At 30.6% G+C, this 25,610-nt stretch overlaps 1 protein-coding gene across 7 annotated transcripts in view; it reads right to left on the reverse strand.

Annotated features, from left to right (window-relative positions):
* Positions 1-25,610, reverse strand: part of LOC141387647 (uncharacterized) — a 153,621-nt gene that overhangs the window by 22,807 nt on the left and 105,204 nt on the right. For 4 of the 7 annotated variants that reach the window (XM_073957604.1, XM_073957606.1, XM_073957605.1 and 1 more), the window contains one exon: positions 5,189-7,219. In XM_073957604.1, the coding sequence (XP_073813705.1) occupies positions 5,189-7,213 (2,025 nt within the window). In that variant the 5' untranslated portion in view covers positions 7,214-7,219. Of the gene's footprint in view, positions 1-5,188; positions 7,220-9,179; positions 9,291-17,949; positions 18,920-25,610 lie in introns of those variants that run through there. The other 3 variants (XM_073957602.1, XM_073957603.1, XM_073957609.1) reach the window with 3 other exon arrangements.

A 25,610-nucleotide genomic window follows, 5' to 3' on the forward strand; every position in this document is an offset into this window, starting at 1 on the left:
ATAAATAAATAAATAAATAAATAAATAAATAAATAAATAAATAAATAAATAAATAAATAAATAAATAAATAAATAAATAAATAAATAAATAAATAAATAAATAAATAAATAAATAAATAAATAAATAAATAAATAAATAAATAAATAAAGAAATAAATAAATAAATAAATAAATAAATAAATAAATAAATAAATAAATAAATAAATAAATAAATAAATAAATAAATAAATAAATAAATAAATAAATAAATAAATAAATAAATAAATAAATAAATAAATAAATAAATAAATAAATAAATAAATAAATAAATAAATAAATAAATAAATAAATAAATAAATAAATAAATAAATAAATAAATAAATAAATAAATAAATAAATAAATAAATAAATAAATAAATAAATAAATAAATAAATAAATAAATAAATAAATAAATAAATAAATAAATAAATAAATAAATAAATAAATAAATAAATAAATAAATAAATAAATAAATAAATAAATAAATAAATAAATAAATAAATAAATAAATAAATAAATAAATAAATAAATAAATAAATAATGCCTACTTGAACAGATCTCACGGTGTGAGATAGCTGTGAAAATTTTCCACAAGATCAGCCTTTATGATATTTTCGTAGGTTTTACCGTTTTTGAGATATAGAGGTTCAGTTAAAATTTTTAGCTTTTTATCTTAAGTCTTCAAGATTTTGCTTGGAAAACGCAAGTCATATCAAAATGGAACTAAAGAAAATGTTGAAGCTATGAAAATTCTCTACAAGATTGGATGATTTATTTTTTCCTAGGTTGTACCATTTTCAAGATATAAAAGTTTAATTTGGGATATTGCAGTAATGACATTGTTTTATAAGGAGGCGATACAGTCAGTACATTGTCTCAATTTGAACTTCTATATCTCAAAAACGGTAAAACCTACGAAAGCATCATAAAGACCCATCTTGTGGAGAATTTTCACAGCTACAATATTTTCTTTAAGCCCATTTACATAGGACTCGCGGTTTCCAAGCAAAATCGAAAAAACCTAAAGAACTCCTAAAAATGTGAACTTAAATCGCGATTTATTTGAAAATCCCTCCGGCGATCTTTTTTTTTTTTTGTTTCTTGATAATTCTCATCTATGAGCATTGTAGTTTCAGAATCTGCATTTAAAATTAGTTAAGGCGCACCGTGATCTCTGATTCCTTTTAAAAACAAATAACAGTTTCGTAGGTGACAGCAAAGTTTTGGAAGTTTCCTCCGAAATTTGTTTAGGCGTTTGAGAGTTGCGCTTATGATTCTGATTCAATCTTCACGAATAAAATCCATATATTCCAAGACGATCATTTGGGCATTACATCTATTACCGAGAGAATTATGGATAATTACAATGGTAACCATTGGATTTTGATAGCTTTTTGCCCTATTATGGAAGCGTGGACTTGCCCGCGTTGTAAACAGGACCACAATGGCTATTTTCGGTGAAAATTTAGCTACACTAAAACGGAAATTAATGTTTTTAGGTAAGATACTGGAAGTAGTTGTGCATACAGTCCCTCTTTCCGCTTTCCGATTTTGTCAAGCCCGGAAATCAAGCCCAGGCATTCCGCGTGCAAGTTAGCCACGCTATGCTTTAAACCTCGATGGCTCCCACTCACTTAAAATGAAACAAGACTACATTTCAAACTTTGTCATGTTAAATTCGTTCAGGACTTTTATCCCTAAAGCACACACCTATAGCATACAGCAACAAAATATTGAACTGTGGTAAATATTTACATGCCTCACAAAAAATTTTTTTCAGTCAAAACAATATTATAACATCCCTAGCCTCACGTATTGGTGTAAAACAAACTATTTCCCCATTTCTACACAACAAACTAAGTGCGCCATTTGTTAAAGTGCATTCTCAAAAACAAAATAAAAACAACAACAACAAAACACAAAATCCCAGACTCATTTGGCACATAAAATATAACACTTGAAACGAACATCAACAACAACAAAACTACCTACAACACTAGCTGGCCGCCAAGGTCTTTTGCGTCTTTTGTTGTCCGATGACTTAGGTTCAGTTTCGTCCGCAACAAATATTTGTTTATGGTAGTAGGGGGGTAGTATATTTTATCTAAATGCCAAAAATCTTCACACCCCTCTCATCTCCACTTTTGCTAAAAAGTTTTGATTACAATGAAAATATTGGAATTGTGTCAACAACATGCACTGGGGGACTTCATTTCAGGGTATGTTCATACTTAGAAGTGCATTAAAGGGGTGATACACATTTTGTGCACCTTCTTATCTATCTTTATGTTTTGTTGTTGTTGTTGTTACACGATAAGAATGTTTTGTTACAAAAAAAAAGAAAATTTATGAGAATAATAAACAAAAATAAATAAATAAAAAAATCAATCAATTCAATGGACTACAAAATTTGTGCAAACAATTAACGGTGGTTATCATATTTCACTCACTCGCTAATACACACACCCGCACACACACTTCAGTGGCACTCATCAAAATGAATTTTCACACATAAATGTCAATCAATATTTATTTACATGTGACCATATAGTCATATGTGTATATGTATGTATATACATATTGTACTTAATTTGCTAAAAACAAAAAACCGGACAACAAATTTTCTTGTTCTCTCATTTTGCGAAAAAGAATTATTTGTTTGCTTGTCGCGTAAATATTTGTTTTCTTTTATTTTTGGCAAAGAAGACCAAGCCCCCTCATAACACCTTCACACTTTAACCAAATGCCCCTGAACCCCAATGTGGACATCATCGTCAACATCATCATCACAATTATGGAATTGTTAAGTGATTCTTATACATATTTATATATGTAAATAAATACATATGTATGTATGTCTACCCGTCGTATACTTTTCTTGTTGAATCACGAGAGTCAGTAGCCGCCAAATATACAAATCAAAACAAAATACCAAAAAATAACAACAACGCTAACCTATTGTGCTATATATATATGTATAAAAATCTATATACATACATATGTATTCAAATATGTATACAACTGACATACATACAATATACAAAAGCATTTAACTAAACGAGGGCCGTGCCATTCATCATCGCCAAAACACATCTGGCATATTGACATTTTTAGAAGTAAATTTGTTTTTTTTTTATATAGAAGAGAGAGAGCAGGTGGCAATACTTTTGTTATTTGAGTAGCTTTTTGAAATTGTCAATATCCGAAGTTTATGAGAAAAATAATAAAATTTAATAAATCAATATGTCTTTAAAATATTTTATTTCAAATCTAAAGATTAAGCGGACTGGGTAATTTAAACCCACTGGATATACTAAATCAAATTATATGTAAACGTGCTATTAGTCTACTACCCATCTTATGTAAAGTGCTGTGGAGGAGTGTATTACGTGAACAGCCTAACATATGGCAAATGAAATGTCGGGGCCATATCAAGTGGTTTTATACCTGGCCGATTCACTATAGACAAGCAAAAAAAACTCTAAGATAAAATAGAGAGACAAATGCCACCCAGCGATGCCAAATGTTCCGAGGTAAACATCGCTACAGACCTATCATTAGCTGACATCCCTGCTTAAGCAGAGGTTTTGTACGTCAAATATCACCACAAGTGGCGGGAAAACCACCAACTTGGCATCCCTGATAAAACCTGCTCATCGACTATCAAACCGCCTTCGACAGCCCAAAAAGATCAAAGCTGTTCCAAGACATATCTGAGTGTGATATTCCTGCCCTCATCTAATTTCCAATTTCTCTTTAACTCACAAACAAACCTCGTTGTTTGTGCTACAATAACAAACATTAGCAATATATTGTTATTGAGATACATTCCTGTCTAACCGGCTGGGTCATACATTGTTTTGAGTCACGGCAGAAAACAGCACACCCAAAAATATTTTTATCCCGAAAATTATACCAATATTTTTGCGTCTTTGCCAATGGCGCATTACCAGTCTCTGCCACCGCGCGGCCACTAATCAGTCAATCAATAAGTCATGTCGGCAGATAATTGCAAAATTTTAATTTTGGCAAAACTGTTTATTGTTGTTGCATACTTCAAATACCCGCTGTGGGTAGGTGGCGGCTGTATGGATGAGAAGTAGTTGCATTTTGCAATTGATTACTCAATTATTAATTATTAATTATTAATTATTAATTATTAATTATTAATTATTAATTATTAATTATTAATTATTAATTATTAATTATTAATTATTAATTATTAATTATTAATTATTAATTATTAATTATTAATTATTAATTATTAATTATTAATTATTAATTATTAATTATTAATTATTAATTATTAATTATTAATTATTAATTATTAATTATTAATTATTAATTATTAATTATTAATTATTAATTATTAATTATTAATTATTAATTATTAATTATTAATTATTAATTATTAATTATTAATTATTAATTATTAATTATTAATTATTAATTATTAATTATTAATTATTAATTATTAATTATTAATTATTAATTATTAATTATTAATTATTAATTATTAATTATTAATTATTAATTATTAATTATTAATTATTAATTATTAATTATTAATTATTAATTATTAATTATTAATTATTAATTATTAATTATTAATTATTAATTATTAATTATTAATTATTAATTATTAATTATTAATTATTAATTATTAATTATTAATTATTAATTATTAATTATTAATTATTAATTATTAATTATTAATTATTAATTATTAATTATTAATTATTAATTATTAATTATTAATTATTAATTATTAATTATTAATTATTAATTATTAATTATTAATTATTAATTATTAATTATTAATTATTAATTATTAATTATTAATTATTAATTATTAATTATTAATTATTAATTATTAATTATTAATTATTAATTATTAATTATTAATTATTAATTATTAATTATTAATTATTAATTATTAATTATTAATTATTAATTATTAATTATTAATTATTAATTATTAATTATTAATTATTAATTATTAATTATTAATTATTAATTATTAATTATTAATTATTAATTTAATTTGCCGAAGTGTCCAAAGAATCTAACTTTCTTCATTAACCATTCTAAATCTGCGATTCTCCCGAAAAAAACTCTTAACCTAATTAAAAACATTTTTCATCATTTCTAATTTCCCACTCAACTCACCTGTTCAATTTCCATTAGGGTAACTTTCATCTTTTGCAATTTCTCTGCAGCATCCATGCCACCGCTAACCTTAAGGCCCAATGCAGACATTGGGTCTGTCTTCAATTCATGGCGCTCCTTGCGTAATTTACTCAATTCCGAGAGGATGTGTTTCATATATTTATCATTCAGGCGATCAGCTTGTGATGGTTTATAACCTGACTTCTGTTCATAGGAGTCTTCGAGCTGCATTAATTTCTTCTTCAGAGCCGTAACACGTTTATTTATCTGACGCATACGTTCTTCGGGCGATTGAAAAGACATTACATTCGGCAACACCTGTTGCATTAATTCACGTGTTTTGATATTTTCCAATGTGGTAAATGCACGGAAATTTGTTAGTGAGGGATCCATAACATCATCATCATCCAATTCATTGGCCAATAGTTGGGCCGTTATGGGATTCTGTTTGAGATAGGGTTGGGGATACGGTTTAACTTTTGACAATTTGGCCGCTGTGTCAATACTATCCACATATTGGGGTCTAACGGTGGCATAACGTCGACTCAAGACAGGAGTTTGGTCTTCGGGCACAGAACGATCCCATGGCAGTGATTCCTGTGCTGAGATGTGATGGATGGGTAATTTGTGTAGACTACTTTGACTGTTGCTCTTGCTGCTGTTGGCCGATGAAGGTGTTGTTGTTGCTGATTTAGGTAAGGCCATTTGTGGAGCCACATTGTGATGCACATCATCTGTGGAACCATTTGATGATGCTGTGGGCGAGAGATTTTTGCTCATAGATTTCAGGTTACCACTCGAGGTGTTGGTGAAGTCAATCAAATTATTGTCATTCAAGTCATTGCTGAGACTTTTCTCCATGGTGTGTTGTTGTTGTTGCTGTTGATTGGTTGGATTTGATTTCTTGGAAATAAAACCACGCCTCTCATATTTCAAGGCTGACAAATCGTATTTATAGACATTTTCATCGTTCAACTTGGAAGGCAAATATTTCATGGCACTGGTGGAACTGGTGGATTTCTTTGTGACCCCAGACGCCTTGCGTCCCGGTGGGGCCCTTGACTTGCAGAAACGTTCACTGCTGCGTCGTCTTTCGTGCTCACATTCACTATCGTCACTGTCACGAAGCTGCTTAATACCATTGCCATTACTGAAGCACACCCTGATGGGTGAATGCCTTTGTGATCTAGCTGGACTTGTTTCATAACGTGATCTACGGGTCATATCCTTAATGGGTACACCCACTGTCCATGATTGTTGCTGTTGTTGTTGAGTGTTGTGTTGGCGATTAGCCAAACTACCATCATTCTCATCAGAAGATTTACCAATGGCATTGCCACTAGTCTCATGATCCCCAGCCTCACAACGAAGTTCCTGTTCATAGACTTCATAAGGAGTGCGCTTGAAATCTTCCGATGAGACACGCCTTATATTTTCTACATTTTTCAAGGACGATTTTAGGGCATTCACGCCCAAATCGGCTGGTGTAGAAGCTACATTATTGTTATTTTGCAACCTAACGCCACCGCCCTCCTGGGGGGGCAATAGTTCTTCACTATTTGAACGCTGTAGTTTACGATCCTGTATGGTGGACGAGGTACTGTCCAGGCGTTCTTTACGCTTACGGGATTTTTGCCATTCTAAGGGGTTTATGATTTCCGGTAAATAGGTGGAATTGAAGTGTGAATGTTGTTCCTGATGGCTGCTGTTGTGGTGGTGGTGGTGGTGTGTATTTTTGTTATTTTCCAAATGTTCCGAGGGTATTGTAGAAACATGATGATGATGCTGCTTGCTGGGTGAGTGATGTTTTCTACTTTTGTTGATATGTTTGCATTCTTCGGGAGTATTGGCTCCGGACGATGAAGCCGACGACGATGATGACGAAGATGATGCTGAGGACGACGACGACGAGGAAGAAGATGATGTGGGTTTACAATTATTACTACGACAAGAAGCTGACGAAGATGATGAACCGGTAAGACGACTTAGGTCGTCTTCACTTAGTCCAGTGTTAGGATGGCGCATGCCGCACTGAAAATAAAGGAAATTAAAAAAAGAAATTAATATAAATTGTTGAGAATCTAACAAAATATTAGTAAAGGAAGCAATGTTAATCATACGCAAGGGTGGAAGTTAATCATCTAGACACGGGTGTCTTTATTTGGAAATGAAAATATAAATCATAAAAAATTATATATAACATATAATCAAATAAAAAAATAATACATAAAATTTAAAATATAAAACTTAAAATATAAAATATAAAATATAAAATATAAAATATAAAATATAAAATATAAAATATAAAATATAAAATATAAAATATAAAATATAAAATATAAAATATAAAATATAAAATATAAAATATAAAATATAAAATATAAAATATAAAATATAAAATATAAAATATAAAATATAAAATATAAAATATAAAATATAAAATATAAAATATAAAATATAAAATATAAAATATAAAATATAAAATATAAAATATAAAATATAAAATATAAAATATAAAATATAAAATATAAAATATAAAATATAAAATATAAAATATAAAATATAAAATATAAAATATAAAATATAAAATATAAAATATAAAATATAAAATATAAAATATAAAATATAAAATATAAAATATAAAATATAAAATATAAAATATAAAATATAAAATATAAAATATAAAATATAAAATATAAAATATAAAATATAAAATATAAAATATAAAATATAAAATATAAAATATAAAATATAAAATATAAAATATAAAATATAAAATATAAAATATAAAATATAAAATATAAAATATAAAATATAAAATATAAAATATAAAATATAAAATATAAAATATAAAATATAAAATATAAAATATAAAATATAAAATATAAAATATAAAATATAAAATATAAAATATAAAATATAAAATATAAAATATAAAATATAAAATATAAAATATAAAATATAAAATATAAAATATAAAATATAAAATATAAAATATAAAATATAAAATATAAAATATAAAATATAAAATATAAAATATAAAATATAAAATATAAAATATAAAATATAAAATATAAAATATAAAATATAAAATATAAAATATAAAATATAAAATATAAAATATAAAATATAAAATATAAAATATAAAATATAAAATATAAAATATAAAATATAAAATATAAAATATAAAATATAAAATATAAAATATAAAATATAAAATATAAAATATAAAATATAAAATATAAAATATAAAATATAAAATATAAAATATAAAATATAAAATATAAAATATAAAATATAAAATATAAAATATAAAATATAAAATATAAAATATAAAATATAAAATATAAAATATAAAATATAAAATATAAAATATAAAATATAAAATATAAAATATAAAATATAAAATATAAAATATAAAATATAAAATATAAAATATAAAATATAAAATATAAAATATAAAATATAAAATATAAAATATAAAATATAAAATATAAAATATAAAATATAAAATATAAAATATAAAATATAAAATATAAAATATAAAATATAAAATATAAAATATAAAATATAAAATATAAAATATAAAATATAAAATATAAAATATAAAATATAAAATATAAAATATAAAATATAAAATATAAAATATAAAATATTAAATATAGGAATTTACAAAAAACTAAAATAAAATAAATATTAAAAACATTGATTGTTAATTATACGCTGGGGTGAACATTCTTTAATTTTTTTCTATTAAGCATACGCATGGGTGGAAGTTGAATATCTGTTCGAATTCATCATACGCTTGGAGATTCAAATTTATTTCGCCAGACTTTAGACTTATTGCAAAAAAAAAATGTTGCCTCACTTTTTTCCATTAATCTAATCTCCTTAATTATGAGTGCACTAACAAATTCAGTTAGCGGAATAAAAATTATCGAAATTATTTTTCCTTTATGGAGCTTCAGTGATTTATCTTCAAACACTTTACCTGGTAACACCACAACCTTATCTAAATGAGAATTATTAAGAGCAACAAAACGCAAGACGTCTAACACTGACCGACGATGGCCAGCCAATCAACTACATTGAAACCTAATGACTAACAAAACGAAATAACGGTGTTAATAAAATTGTTATCTTTTTCTTAATGGACATTAATTGAATGACTTGAAATGAGAAATTGTTTCAATTTTATTTTTAAGTGGCGGAATATTTTTTGTGTTGTGTTGTTTTTTTTTTCTATAAGGGAATTGATAGGGAAACACGCATTGTTTTCTCATTACAGTTGAATTTATTGTTGGTTGGTTGTTGTTGGTTTTATGATTGCAAAATTATTGTCCACAAATGATTAGCAGCTATGCATGGCATTTGAAAAATCTTATATCAGGGTTTCACGATTGTGTGTGTGATAAGGCTCAACTGGAGTAGAAGAAGGTTGATTGACATCTGTTAAATTATGTCATGAAAAAAACGAACGATTATTTGTAATTGTTGTGGAAAATTTTATAATTTGAAATCTGAGAAATAATTTTTGTAATGCAGGGGTTTTGTAGTGATCGTAAAGCAAACAATAATGAAAGACGTGACTTTAATAAATAAATTAATATTGTTAAGCAAATAAACTTGCAAAAATGCATAAACGTCACAACTATGCAACCAGAATGACAACTCGATAGCATTTCGGCGGGTTTAAATTGAAAAAAATTATCTTTCCGTCTTCCTTTATGTGTTATTAAGAATCCCAGTTTTGTAATATTTTATTTAATAATTTTAATTTTGATATTTTTAATATTTATTTGTTGCCTATAATTTAATAAATAATTTTGATGTATCCTCAATAATTGATTTTTTCCAAACATTAATTACTTACAAAACTGCAGCTGTTGCCCAAAACAAATCCAAACCCACTCCCACATTCAAAATTTTAAAATTAAAAAAAAAAAACTCATTTAAAATGATTCCCCACGATGTTATTAATTGGCATGTCGTACAAATTGTCCATTATAAATTATTGCGGAAAAGTTTTGCAATGCCAAATAGCCATGTAAATACAACTTTGTAGATGGAATATTTTAAACTTACAAAAACAACTAGCATTTATTATGTGAAAAGTTTTCATTTATTATAGGCTTTGATTGGCTATTTAAAAATAAAATTTAATTATTTTTAGCAAAAACTAAATATCATGATGTTAACCTCCTCCGCCCACTATTTTGCACCATAACATTTTACAATCAATCATCTCGTCTATATTACAACAATTTTAAAAACGTAAAATGCAATTCTCATTTCATGACAAATTAAGAAAAAAAACAACTACAAACATCTAACGGAACATATGATTAATGTCAGCAACAACTGATGTTTTTAGCAGCAATAAACAGACAGCAAATATATATTCTGGGTTAATAATTACACAGATGTTTGAAAAAAAGTTTACACTGTAATCATAGAACAAACTAGAAAAAGAAACAAGAATAATGAAAGGAACAAATAATTGGTAATTTGTAATTCGGGCAACTTCAATATGAGGTAATAGAGTAATATAATTTGGTTAGGAATGACATAATTGCAATAATAGTTATATAAACACCCTGTGAGTATGACATATGCAATTTTTAAAATAACTATCAATTATACGCAGTGCTGTACGATAACAATAATAATCATACGAACTATGGAAAAATTATAACAAATATCCCTTTGAAATGATGTGTCTTACTGCATTTAATTCAAAAAATATATTTTATCTTATATATTTTATTTTTACATTAATTGATATTTTGTAGTATTTATTTATGTGTATTTTATATTTTATGTTTTTATTTTATATTTTTTTATTTTATATTTTATAATTTTTTATTTTATATTATATATTATATATTTTATATTATATATATTACTAGCTGAACCCGGTGCGCTTTGCTGCCCCGACTACGATAAAATATAATGGAATGCCATAATTATATTAACGTTTTTAATATTTTAACGAATAAATATAGGAGATATGAAGGCGTTCTCTACCTATTCAGGGCTGTTATGGAGCTACTATGGTATTTTTGTGTGTTTCCGGAGGTAACACTCCTTCTAAAGCCTTTTGGACTATAAGTGTTCCTACGTAGGTTATATACTCTCACCCTATTAATTTCTCTTTCTACAGATTGGATTAAATCTACCTGAGTGAATTCAATTAACAATAGAACCAGGTTTGAGAACCTTAAGTTTGAGGATAGTTGCAATTTATTTTATACATGGGAATCATTTTTCCAGAAGCGTGTTTGGTGCATAAAATGCTGGAAATCAGCCAAAAGTCCCATTTATTGCTAGAACAAATTCCGTCACGCCTACCAAATGTCAGCGAAATTGGACATATATAGCGTGTTTGGTGCATAATATACAGGAAATCGGCGAAAAAATATATATAGGAGCAATATCCAAATCTGAACCGATTTCGATATAATTTGGCACATTAATGTCTAGAGCAAATTCCGTCCCACATTCCAAATTTCAGCGAAATTGGACATATATAATGTGTTTGGTGCATCAAATACAGGAAATAGGCCGAAAATATATATAGGAGCTATATCCAAATCTGAAACGATTTCGATATAATTTGGTAAATTTATGTCTAGACCCCATTCCGTCACACGTTCCAAATTGGACATTCAGAGCGTGTTTGGTGCATAAAATAAGGAAGTCGGCCAAATATACCAAATATATATGTATATAGCAGCTATATCCAAATCTGAACCGATTTCAATATAATTTGGTAAATTTGTTTCTACACAAACCAAATTTGGAGATTGTATATGTTACAGTTCTAAAGATATTTGCATACAAAATCTAAATTATTTGGAGGTACCTCCGGTTTTGATGATATATGTCCAGATAAACGCGGAATTTCAAAAAATGATATAGCCTATTTTCATTTCAGGCGATGTAGCAATGTACCCCGAACATTTCAGCAAGATCGTTTCAACGGTTTTTGAGTCTATAAGGCGCAAACAAACAAACGTACAAACAAACAATTTTCTATTTTATATATAGATACTTTTTATTTTATATCTTATCTTTCATATTTTATATATTTTTTACTTTATATTTTTTATTTTATGTTTTATATTTCATATTTTAAATTTTATATTTTAAATTTTACATTTAATATTTTAGATTATATGTTTTAATTAATTTTTCGTTAGAAACGAGCTTAATGAGCACTGATGCGAGTGAAAAAGGAAAGCCGACGATACGAACCCACACAACCACTACTATGTGACATGACATGTTTCGATATCATCTAACTTTTTCTCTTTCAAACGCAAATTTTATGGAAATCGGTTCAGTAGTATTGGGGATATAATATTGAAAATACAGGCGTGGTGACGACTTTAGACCCCAAAGATGTACTACATTGTTCGTAAAATTTTAAACCAATACATGCGTACTTTTTGCAAATATATCGTTTTTTTAATATCGCATAGTTTTTTTAATATCGCATAGGAGGTACCTAGCCCCCTCTGGAATTCAATAAAATATGTAGCCTGTTCGGGCCCATCTCTGTACATTTTTTGAAAAATCAGCTCAGTAGTTTTTTTTTAATGAAAAACTCTGAATTGAAAATTTAAATTAAAACAAGTAAAAAAGTATCAGTTGGCTTTGCCGACAGAGATATACCCTCAGCCTGTGTGGATGAAATACTTTTTTTCCAAAAAAATAACTTATGTATTTAGGGAGGTTTTCAAAATGTTGGGCATATGAACCGACAAAAGTATGGATAGGATTAAAGCTCAAAATTTTACGGGCAATTTGATACCGAACCGAATGAGCTCTCCAGCCACTACATGTGGTGTAATATGTTTTTTTTACAAATTTCGGGCTGTTTTCTCAAGAAGTATGGACTTGCCCCTGGAAAAACTTTTACTGCCTTAATCGAGGCAGCGAATGCAAGTTGCTTCAACAAAAATCAAAGTGATTCGAGAGCAGGTCTTAAAGTGAATTTATCCGAAATTTTGTGTGGGAGGTACCGGATGGAGCGGACAAGCATAGTCCATATTTGAACCTGATCTATATCTGGAAGATATATTAGGATGTGTAAAGTATAGACCAATTCGGCCACTCCCTTCAAGAGTTACTCTACGAACAATTTTTCCGGACATTTTTGAACTTTTGTGGGGGAGGTACTTGAAGGTGTGGACCGATATGGATATCTTCAAACTTAAACTATGTTTGGACAAAATATTACTAAGGCCATATATTGGACCGAATAGGCAGATCCGTTCGAGAGTTACCTTGCGCTCCAACCACCTCACACGGTGTCATAGGGGTTTTTTGCAACTTTCATGCTGTTTTCTCAGGAAGTATGGACATGCCCCTGATGAAACTTGTGCCGTCGTAAGGACGGCAGTGAATACAAGTTGCGCGATTCGAGAGATGGCCCTAAACTGAACTTTTCCGAAATTTTGAGTGGGAGGTACCCGAGGGAGTGGACCTATTGAGACCATATTGAAACCTTATCTAAGTCTGGTACACATTTCACGATGTGCAAAGTATGGACCAAATTGGTTACTTCCTCCAAGAGTTATCGTGCGCACAAATTTTCCGAACATTTTCGAACTTTTGTGGGAAAGGTACCGGAAGGATTGGACCAATACAACCCATCTTTGAACTTGAACTAAGTTTGGACAAAATATTACGAAAGCCAAATTTTGGACCAAATCGGTTGATCCGTTCGAGAGTTATCGTGCGCACCAGCCAGACAGACGGACGGACATTGCTCAATCGACTCCAAAATATCTGAAACATATTTCGTCTAAACATACTTGGGGTCTAAGACCGTTATTTCGATGAGGCACATTTTGCCCGTATAAACCCTCGTTAGCATAAATGCTGAGGGTATAAAAAAAACAGGCGTGATCGGGTCTTTAGGCCCCAAGGAAGTACATAAATTATGGATTAATCCGTAAATTTTTAAATCGATTCATGCGTAATTTTTGCAAATATAGCGTTTTTTTTAAAATATCACATAGGGGTGGTACCCCGCCCACTCTAGAATTCAATAAAATATCCTGTTTTCGGGGGTCATCCCTGTACAATCCCTACAATTTTATGGAAATCAGCTCACTAACTTTTGCGGAAAAACTTTAAATTGAAAATTTAAATTAAAATGAAAATTGGAAAAAGTGGGTACGGTAAAATTTTCTTTCCATAAAAACCTAAGTTGGGTTATGATGGCATATGATTTTTATTCGTAAAGATATGGCATTTTTTAAATATGGCAATGGGAAGTACCCCGCCCCTTCGAAATTCAAGAAAACATGTATCATATTTTGAAACTACACCATCCCTGTTTATTCCCTGAAAATTTTAGGAAAATCGGTTCAGTAGTTTTGTAGATGAATATATTGTCACAATTGTCTCGCAAAATAATTTCCAAACCGACACGTTCGTAATTATTTTAAATATAGCATTTTTAAAGAAATGGGGTATAGGGGAAGTACCCCACCCTTCCGAAATTCAATGAAATATGTAGACTATTTTCACCGGAGCCATCCCTGTACATTCCATGACAATTTCAGGAAAATCAGTTCAGTAGTTTTTATACCCTCAGCCTTTAGGCTAAAGAGGGTATTTACACTTTGATACGACCAAAAATGTGCCTCATCGAAATAATGGTTTTAGACCCCAAGCATGTTTGTACGATGTGCGTTTCAGACAATTTTGAGTAGATCTAGCAATGTCCGTCCGTCTGTCTGTCTGTCGGTCTGTCTGGCAGGCTGGTGCGCACGATAACTCTCGAACGGATCAATCGATTCGGTTCAAATTTTGGGTATCGAAATAATTTGCCCAGATTCGATTTAAGTTCGAAGATGAGCCATATAGGTCCACTCCTTCAGGTACCTCCCCCACAAATGTTCAAAAATTGTCGCAAAACTTGTGCGAACGATAACTCTTGCAGGGAATAACCGATTTGATCCATACTTTGCACATCGTGTAATTTCTCCAAAACTTAGATGAGGTTCCAATATAGACTCAATCGGTACACTCCTTCGGGTACCTCCCACACAAAATTTCGGAAAAGTTCAGTTTAGGACTTGGTCTCGAATCGCTTTGATTTTTGTTTACGCAAGTTGCATTCGCTGTCCTCTATACGACGCTGTAAGTTTCATTAGGGACAAGTCCGTACTTCCTGAGAAAATAGCCTGAAAGTTACAAAAACCCCTATGACACCATGTGTAGTGGTTGGAGCGCAAGATAACTCTCGAACGGATCTGCCGATTCGGTCCAAAATTTGGCTTTCGTAATATTTTGTCCAAACGTAGTTCAAGTTCAAAGATGAATTATATCGATCCACTCCTTCCGGTACCTCCCCAACAAAAGTTCGAAAATGTTCGGAAAATTTGTGCGTACGATAACTCTTGAAGGGAGTAAACGATTTGGTCCATACTCAGCACATTATGAAATTTCTACCAGACTTAGATTAGATTCCAATATGGACTCAATCGGTAAACTCCTTCGAGTACCTCCCACACAAAATTTCGGAAAAGTTCAGCTTTGGACCTGCTCTCGAATCGCCTTGGTTTTTGTTGTAACATCTTGTATTCACTGTCCCCTATACGAAGGTACAAGTTTCCTCAGGGGCAAGTCCATACCTCCTGCAAAAATAGCCTGAAAGTTGAAAAACAAACCCTATGACACCATGTTTATGGGTGGAAGCGCAAGATAACTCCAACGGATCTGCCAATTCGGTCCACAATTTGGTCTTTGTAATATTTTGTGCAAACTTAGTTTAAGTTCGAAGATAAGTCACATCGGTCCACTCCTTCAGGTACCTCCCCCACAAAAGTTCAAAAATGTTCGGACAAATTGTGCGTACGATAACTCTTGAAGGGAGTGACTGATGTAATCCATACACTGCAAATCCAAATATATCTAGCAGATATAGATCAGGTTCGAATATGGACTATATTTGTCCACTCCGTCGGGTACCTCCTACACGCATTTTTGGATAAATTCACTTTAAGACCTGCTCGCGAATAACTTTGATTTTTGTTGAAGCTATTTGCATTCGCTACCTCCATTACGACGGTAAAAGTTTTTTCAGGGGCAAGTTCATATTTCTTAGGAAAACAGCCCGAAAGTTGTTAAAACCCCCCAATTGCACCATATGGAATGGCTGGAGAGCTGGAACCGAATACTGCGTTCGTCCACACTTTGGATATTATAATATTTCTTCGAATATTAGATTAAATTCGAAGTTGGTGGTTATAGGCAAACTCCTTCCGGTACCTCCCACACAAAAGTTCGAAAATATTCGCTAAAATGGTACGCGCGATTTCTCATAGACGTTGCAACCGATTTGGTCCAAACTTTGGATCTCTAAATATTGTCGAAACTTAGTTTATGTTCAAATTTGGGCCCTATCTGTCCAATCCTTGTGGTACCACCCACACAAATGTTCAACATTTTTGTATGGTTAAGGGTCTGTTAGAGGATCCTTTGGACATTTTTACCGAAGTTTTTCCTAGTGGCCCTGTTTACAGCGATATTATGTTTTTCGTAAGCTAGTGTGATGAAAAGCCCTATCTAACGTTATCCCCGCAAATTGAGCATTAATCCTATTCATACTTTTGTCGGTTCATACGCCTAAAATTTTGAAAACCCCCCAAAATACATAAGTTTTTTTTTTGGAACAAAGTATTTCTATCCACACAGGCTGAGGGTATATCTCTGTCGGCAAAGCCGACTGATACTTTTTTACTTGTTACTTATAAAGATTATATATTTTATATTTTTATTTTATATTTGATATTTTATATTTTATATATTACATTTTATATTTTACATTTTATATTTTAAATTTTACGTTTTAATTTTATGTTTTATATTTTATATTTGTATTTTAGATTTTATATTTTCGATTTTATATTTTTTTATTTTATATTTTATATGTTATTTTTTAATTTTATATTTTATATTTCATATTTAAAAATTTTATATAAAATGAAATGGTTTAAGGTCAATTTCGAAAGTACCGTCGGTATTCCATTTTCCTCAACAGAATGTTGTTTAAACAATATATCGATACCGATTTCCAAAAATGTTGACAGAAGATACCAACAAATTAATTACGTTCTATACTACACCTCTGTTTATGTACCTCCTTGCTTAACGACCCTTTGCCACGTTTTCAAAATCGACATAATGCTGACTTCAGTTCGTCTCTCTTATCTACTTTTCCACAAATACCCGATAAGAATGTTTTCCTTCAAATTTACGTCCAAAAAAGAAAATTTGACATTATTTTTCCCGAATATGTTTTGAAATTTTTAATTGATCTTTCATGGCCTATGAAGTTGTAATGTAATTTGGAAACTGGCGAATTTCCAATTAATATTATAAAATTATTTCCCTGGTAGTTCGTTTCATAGAAAATTTTGTACTTGCTGCAAAGCTAAAGTGCTTTTAACATTTTCTGTTAGTTGGAGAGGACCTTGTTTCGAACCTTAGCTGGGCTCATGCCGATATTTGTTTCTTTTTTGATATTTGCCTTATTTGGGTATAGGAAATTATTTGATTGTTTTAATTAATTTAATTAACTGAGCTTTAATGAAGGCAGAATATTCACATTCACAAGACAGTGGATTCTCGTTCCTCAAATAATTACACACATAAACCTCTGCAATTTCCTTATTTTTTTAGTAAATATTTTATAATTTTATCCCATATTAATATCTTATATAATAAAATTTAATGCATACCAAAAAATAACTTATTATCCTTGGTGTCATTATTGCTGGTGTTAGTAGTATATGGGAAGATTTCTTTGGCGGATATCACAGGACAAATTAGTAACAATATTGGCAATTTATTTACTTTGAATACTTTTTTATTATATGTAACAATTAAGCATGCACGCGATTTTTTTTAATTTTTTTAGTTTTTTTCAATATCAAGGCAAGCAACTTTTGTTATATTGTGATTTTCATTTAAGTTTTTTATTAGGCACTGTCAATTTCAATAAAAAACTAAACGTTTGAAATTTTCTTTGGTTACACATTCATTCACTTGCAATTGGATTTAATTAAATTCAATTTAAGAGAAATTTAGTCATGCATTTGTGAATTACATAAAGCATTGCTATTTTATACTTTTTAAGATTTTATTTGGTAGCTAATTTTAATAATATTTTTTTAAATAATATTTTTGGTTAGTTTGGTTTAGTTTCAAAATTGTATTTCTTATTTTTTATTTAAGCTTTTTTACCATTAACAACATTTTGCAAGTCTTTCTTGGCTTTTTAGTTTAAATCAATATTTTAGAAATTTAAAATTGATTTTTCAGTCTTTTTTATTTTATTTTTAATTAATTCAATTTATTTTGATTTAGGCGGGTTTTTAAGTTAGTTTTTTTTTTTTTGCTACACTTTTGTTTTGCTCTTTCAACTTGCCACAGTGCTCACTGTGCAAAATCTAAAACACAAATAATTATATTCGCTCCCAGTCAAGGCAAAATATATGCAAAAAAGATCTGAGATCCCTCTGCAGCTACCGGTCTCCCGAACTGTTTTTCTTCAATCTTGTTGACTGCGCCTGCCTACAAAAACACCGATCGTCATAAGATAACAAAACCAACTGCAGGTACACAGCGACAAACACATGTTACGCACCCACAAAAAACAAAAACGAGAGCACCACAACCAGTGGCCATCGTCCACAATCGTAAGAAACTTCTCCCTCCAATGCTCCAACGAAAGATTCTCCCTTTTTCTGGTCTACTTACAAATTTGTTTTATCTATTGTTCTCAAATAAAATAGACTTTCTCTTTCCTGCTCACGAGAGTCTCTTGCACTCTCCCTCTCTGGAGGGGCTGTGTTGTGTTCTTTGCCTGTTTCGCTGCTACCTGTTTCCATGAAAAGAAATTCAGTGCATTCATGCCACCAACCGGTCTCCCAAATCTTTGGCCACGTTCATTCATAGCTTGTATTCGTTTATTTACACACGCATGTTAATTTGTAAACAAAACTTCTGTTTTCATTATGTTTATGTGTGACAGTATCTGTGTGTGTGTTTTGTTTACAGAGATTTATAAGACAAAAAAGGCACAGTGGCCTGAGATTAAAGAAAATGTGTTTAGTTCGGATTTAAGCCAATGATAATTTAAAGTGGAATGGAATTTTCCATAGCTTCTATTTGTAGAAAAAATATAATCCAAACAGGTAAACGCGTGAAACGTCATTTTGTTCTTGGCCAATTATGTTTTACTCAACAACAAAATATAAAATCAAACAAAAATAATACGCTTGTCAGACAAAAATATAACATTTTTAATTAAAAATAGATTGAAGGTACACAACACTTGGTTTCCTTTTTGTTTAAACAACTGCAGACTAATTAAGAGTTTTGCAAATAATTAACAAACGGAGTAAACGAAAGATATTTATTTATTTAACAATTTTGATTTTTCAAAATAGTCTGGCTTAACAGCTATCCCAATTAAATAAACGCCACCAATGTTCTATTTATTTAACAGATAAATAAATCGAGCATGTTTTCTACAGAATATTATGTTTAATGTCGTTTTTATACCCTCAGCATTTATGCTAACGAGGGTATATACACTTTCATACGGGCAAAATGTGCCTCATCGAAATAATGGTTTTAGACCCTAAGTATCTTTGGACGAAATGTGTTTCAATGGCTGGTGCGCACGATAACTCTCGAACGGATGAACCGATTTGGCCCAAAAGTTGGCTATCGCAATATTTTATCCAAACTTAGTTTAAGTTCGAAGATGGGTTAAATCGGTCCACTCCTTTCGGTACCTCCCCCACAAAAGTTCGAAAATGTTCGGCAAATTTATGCGCACGATAACTCTTGAAGGGAATAACCGACTTGGTCCATACTTTGCACGTCGTGATATTTCTACCAAGCTTAGATGAGGTGTCAATATGGACTCAATCGGTCCACGCCTTCGGGTACCTCCCACCCAAAATTTCGGAAAAATTCAGTTTAGGGACTACTCTCGAATCGCTTTGATTTTTGTTGTAACAACTTGTATTCGTTGTCCCCAAGAACAAGTTTTTTCAGGGGCAAGTCTATAGTTCCTGAGAAAATTACCCGAAAGCTGTAAAACCCCTACGACATCAGCAGCTGGAGCGTACGGTAAGTTTCGAACGGATAAGCCGATTCGGTCCAAAGTTTGGCCTTCGTTATATTTTGTCTAAACTTGGTTTAAGTTCGAAGGTGAGCCATATCGGTCCACTCCTTCGAGTACCTCCCCCACAAAAGTTTAAACTGTCACTATAATGGTACGCACTATATCTCTAAAACGGGCATGCCGATTTGGTCCAAGTGGATCCAAAGATTTCCTAATATTTTATCCAAATATAGTTTAAATTCGAAAATTGTCCATATAGGTCTTCTCTTTAGGGTACCTTCACACAGGCTGAGGGTATATCTCTGTCGGCAAAGCTGACTGTGTATTTATTATTATTGGTACAAGAGTTCAGTTTAATCTCAGTTTTTTATACCCTCCATAGTATGACCCCATACAAATTACTATGGAAACAAAAATCGCTAGGTTGGCACGGGTTGATGTTAACCGATCTCCATAAAATTTCATATAAAGGGTTTTTGGATAAACTGGAAAAAAATTTAAACAAAAAAAAATTTCGTTTTTTTTGGTCACCCTAATATATATTCTTCTGTCCGTCCGTCTGTTGTAATAACTCTAGCATACGTAATAATTGAGGTAGAACGTTAAAATGTTGAACCCAGTGTCTTTTTCCATAGGTAGGGCAGATTCGAAGATGGCTATATAGGTCCACGTTTTGGTGTAGCCCCCATATAACGGTATCTCCCCCTTCAGGTATTTTGGGGATTTTTATTTGTTGACCGCACTAGCTGTAATTTGACATTTGAGTATCTTAGTGGTCCCGAAACGTCCCCATCAAAAATCGTCAATATAGTTCCATATTTTGGAATAGCACCCATATAACGTTACCTCCCGATTTTCGCTATTTTGAGGATTTAAGCTACAATTTTCAATTGGTATAGCCCCCTTATAACGGTACCCCCGAATTTCGATATTTTCAGGATTTTAGCTACAATTTTTATCAAGCTAGCTGTACTTTGACGTTTAGGGTTTTCAGCAGTCACAAACTTCTTCACCAAAAATTGTCAACATAGTTCCATGTTTTGGTATAGCCCGATATAACGGTACCAATGACCGAACTAGTTAAAACTTGATATTTGAGGTTCCCAATGGCCAAGAAATTTCTCTACTCGAAATAGTCAAGATAGGTCCACGTTTTGTTACAGTCCCCACGTAACGTTACCTCCCGATTTAAAATATTTTAAGGACTTTAGACACATTTTCCGTCCTAGGTGGCTCCCATTTGATAGTTATATAACGGTACCACCGACCGAACTAGTTAAAACTTGACATTTGAAGTTCCCAATTGCCAAGAAATTTATCCACTCAAAATAGTCAAGACTATATGACTATAGGACTATATGAAAACGTGGACCTATTTCATATAGTCCCCATATAACGTTACATCCCTATTTAAAATATTTTAAGGATTTTAGCTACATTTTCCGTCCTAAGTAGCTCCAATTTGGTAGTTGGAGTTTCAAAAAACTTCTGCACCAAAAATGGTGGAGATATGTAGGTCCACGTTTACCCCATATAACGGTAACTCCGAATTTAAAGTATTTCGAGCATTTTAGTTACAATTTCTGACCGAATTAGCTGAAATTTGACATTTGAGGTTCCCAATGACTAAAAACCTTCTCCGTTAATATTGCCAAGTTAGGTCCACGTTTGGTTATAGCTCCCATATAACGGTACCTCCCGACTTATGGTAATTTGGGGATTTTAGCTTGATTTGTTGACTGAACAAGCTGTAACTTGATATTTGAGGTTCTCAATGGTCACGATACTTTTTCACTAAAAATCCTCAACATGGATCCATGATTTGGTATACCTCCCGATTTTCGATATTTTGAGGGTTTTAGCTACAATTTTTAACCAAACTAGCTGTAATTTGACAATTGAGGTCCTTAGTGGTCACGGAAGTTCTCTAACAAAAATCGTCAATATAGGTCAATTTTTTCGGAATAGCCCCTATATAACACTGTGCGACAATAAAAAATGGCAAGGAAAACTGAGTAGATTTTGAAAGTAAAGCTAAAAATATGAGACACGTGTATTGGCGTTTTTAAAGTTTACATCGGAAAGCAACCAAAGTAGGCGGGACAAGCTCCGCCCATTTCTAGTTTTTTCGAAATATTCGACTTAAGATATTATGGAATCCTTGCATTTTAGGTATACAGTGTCTTTGGCAGCTTTACAGAGGAGGATGTGGGCAATATTTTTGTTAAAAACTTTAACCCTCATGCGGTTCATCAAAGGGGTCTTTTTGGTAATTTTTTTCTAAAATATTTCAAAAACTCCTTTAAAATGAGATCGTATCAAATCCAAATATTCTACAAAATTGTTCGTCATAAAATTTTACTAATCGCCACAAATTTCTAAAAATGAAAAACTAGTTTTAGGGTTAAAGTCGGACTTCATCTGAGTTTATTCAAAATTGTCCCAGAAAACATAATTTTAGAGAGATGACGTCAAAGACAAAAATATTCTTCGTCAAATTTCACTATGGGTCATCAAAGAAATGAAATGTCCATTTACATCCCGCATGAGGGTTAACATTCTTAACAAGAATATTGCCCACATTCTCCTCTGTAAAGTTGCCAAAGACATCATATACCTAAAATGCAAGGATTCCATAATATTATAAGTCCAATATTCCGAAAAAAAAACTAGAAATGAAAGTAACCGCCTACTTTGGTTTCTTTCCGATTTAAACTTTAAAAAAGCCGACACATGTGTCTCATATTTTTAGCTCTACTTTCATAATCTAATCGGTTTTCCCATAATTTTGAAAAAAATTTAATTTTGTTGTACAGTGTAACGGTACTTTTTTGGTATTTTGAGGGTTTTAGCTACAATATTTAACCGAACTAGCTGTAATATGACATTTGAGTTTCTCAGTGGTCACAAAACTTTTCCACCAAAAATCTTTAACATAGGTTCATGTTTTGGTGTAGCTCCCATATAACGATACCTCCCGATTTTCAGTATTTTGAGGGTTTTAGCTACTTTGTTTGACGGAACTAACCGTAATTTGACATTTGAGATTCACAGTGGACTCAAAGAGTTCTTACTGAAAATGTTCAATATAGGTATAGGCCTCATCTAAAGTATAGTACACATTGACAAGCAAAACTGACAGTCATCGATGTCTATTTCGTGAATATCAAAGCCTAACTGAAAAATTTCTTTTGTAATCTCTGAATAATACCATGAATATTGTATTTCAAACGTTTTTAGCTAATTAATGTTGTTATTTGCCGGAAAATTGTGCTAAAAGTACGTTGACTGTCAGTTTTGAATGATAATGTGTACTCCCCTTAAGTGTACCTCCCGATTTTCGATATTTTAAGAATTTTAGGTGTATTTCATGATCGAAATGCTGTAATTTCACATTTGAAGCGCCTATTGGTCACAAAATATGTCAATATATTCACCAAAAGATGTCTATATAGGTCCACGTTTTGGTATAGGACCTCCCAATTTTCTGTTTTTTTATGGTTTTGGCAACATTTTTTTCTGCAGTCACAAAACTTCCTAACTGAAAATTGTCAACATATGTGCACACTTTGATCTAGACCCCACATAAAGTTACCACTTGATTGAACAAATTTTTTAGATTAGATAATTGAGGTATTTGGGGTGACGGGGCACATGAACTAACTTTAAATGAAGTTTTTGCGGATTCTGAATCTAGAATGTACATAGATGAGAAAAATCAAAAAACAAAAAAATCTCGGTTAATATTTACTTTTACTCGGTCAATATTTACTTTTTGTAGCAGTGAAAAATCTCTACAAAACCTTTTATGACCTTTATGATATTTTCATAGGTTTTACCATTTTTGAGATATAGAAGTTTAAATTGGGACAATGCGCTGACTGTATCGCCTCCTTATAAAGCAATGTCATGCGCGGTGCTCTTTAACTAACTTTGAATGAAAATCGTTTACATTTGGGACGTTTTCAGATTCTGAAACTACAATGTTCATAGATGAGAAAAATCAAAAAACTAAGAAAATCGTCAAAGGAATTTTTAAATAAATCGCGGTCAACGGTCACATTTTTAGAGTTTTTACGTTTTCAGGATTTTCTTTGGAAACCGTAAGCGATACTGAAATGATACTAAAGAAACGTTGTAGAAAATGTTCACTGCTACAACATTTTCTTTAGTGCCATTCCAATATGACTTTCAGTTTCCAAGCAAACTTGTGAAAACCTAAAAAACCGACCGGCCGAACTTAACCACTTAACTTAACCGCTTTTTACTTGTTTTTTTTTTTTTAATTTTTTTTAAGGCAATTTTATTGAAAAATTATTTTTATTTTCCAAAATTTGGAAAACTACATCAACAACTTAATAATGACTGGTGTTTTTCATATAAAAATATTTCTTTAAATACATATATCTCCAAAAACAACCCACAGTGTCAAATAAGTGCACAACACTTATTAATTAATTCACTGTTGTGAAATAGCGTGTGTGTGTTTACATTATCTGATAAATTAATAATGATAAAGGTACAATGAATGTTTTGACTTTTCTGGAGACTAGTAGAGAACAGTTAACGCGATTGAGAAAATAAAATATAGACTCTATAATATAGAGTCTATATTATAGAGCAAATAACAACTTGAGAGAAGCATGTCTGCAAGTAGTGTTGGTGGTACTCTTTTCCGAGGCAGACATTCTCTTGAAAAATTCATTGGGTTTTCTTAGACAATATGCACAAAATGCATAGAAATCTAAAAGTAAACAAAGTCAGACATAAAATCATACATACTTACGTCTCATGAATGTCTGTATGTCGTTACAATATATAAAATAGGTATTTAATATGTCTGATTATAGTCTTTGTTTTTGTCGTACTCTTTTGTTTATACAAAAGTGATGATCAATTTTACCATTTGTCATCGGGATTAACTACTTTTATAATATATGGATCTATATAGAAATAAATGTGTATGTATATATGATAACCCTATTTATAAGGTAAGTTTGTAGTAAATTGTACATATTTATCAATATTCAAAACACTTGCCGAACAAACAACCCACTATTGTCGTTATTTTCCAACGTCTTTTTTATAGCCTTTTTTATTGATCACATCATAAGACCCTGGAAGCTTAGCTCCTGCGTTCATATGATGAAAGAAAACATATTTAAGCCCCATCTATAAAATTGTTTAGATGTTTTTTTTTTTTTTTAATAAATCTACGACGAACGTCATGAGCATTTATTTGTTATAACTGAGTACGAACGT

The sequence above is a fragment of the Musca autumnalis genome, unplaced genomic scaffold (assembly GCF_047663935.1).
Source record: "Musca autumnalis isolate F117 unplaced genomic scaffold, ASM4766393v1 scaffold_5, whole genome shotgun sequence".
Lineage (NCBI taxonomy): Eukaryota > Metazoa > Arthropoda > Insecta > Diptera > Muscidae > Musca > Musca autumnalis.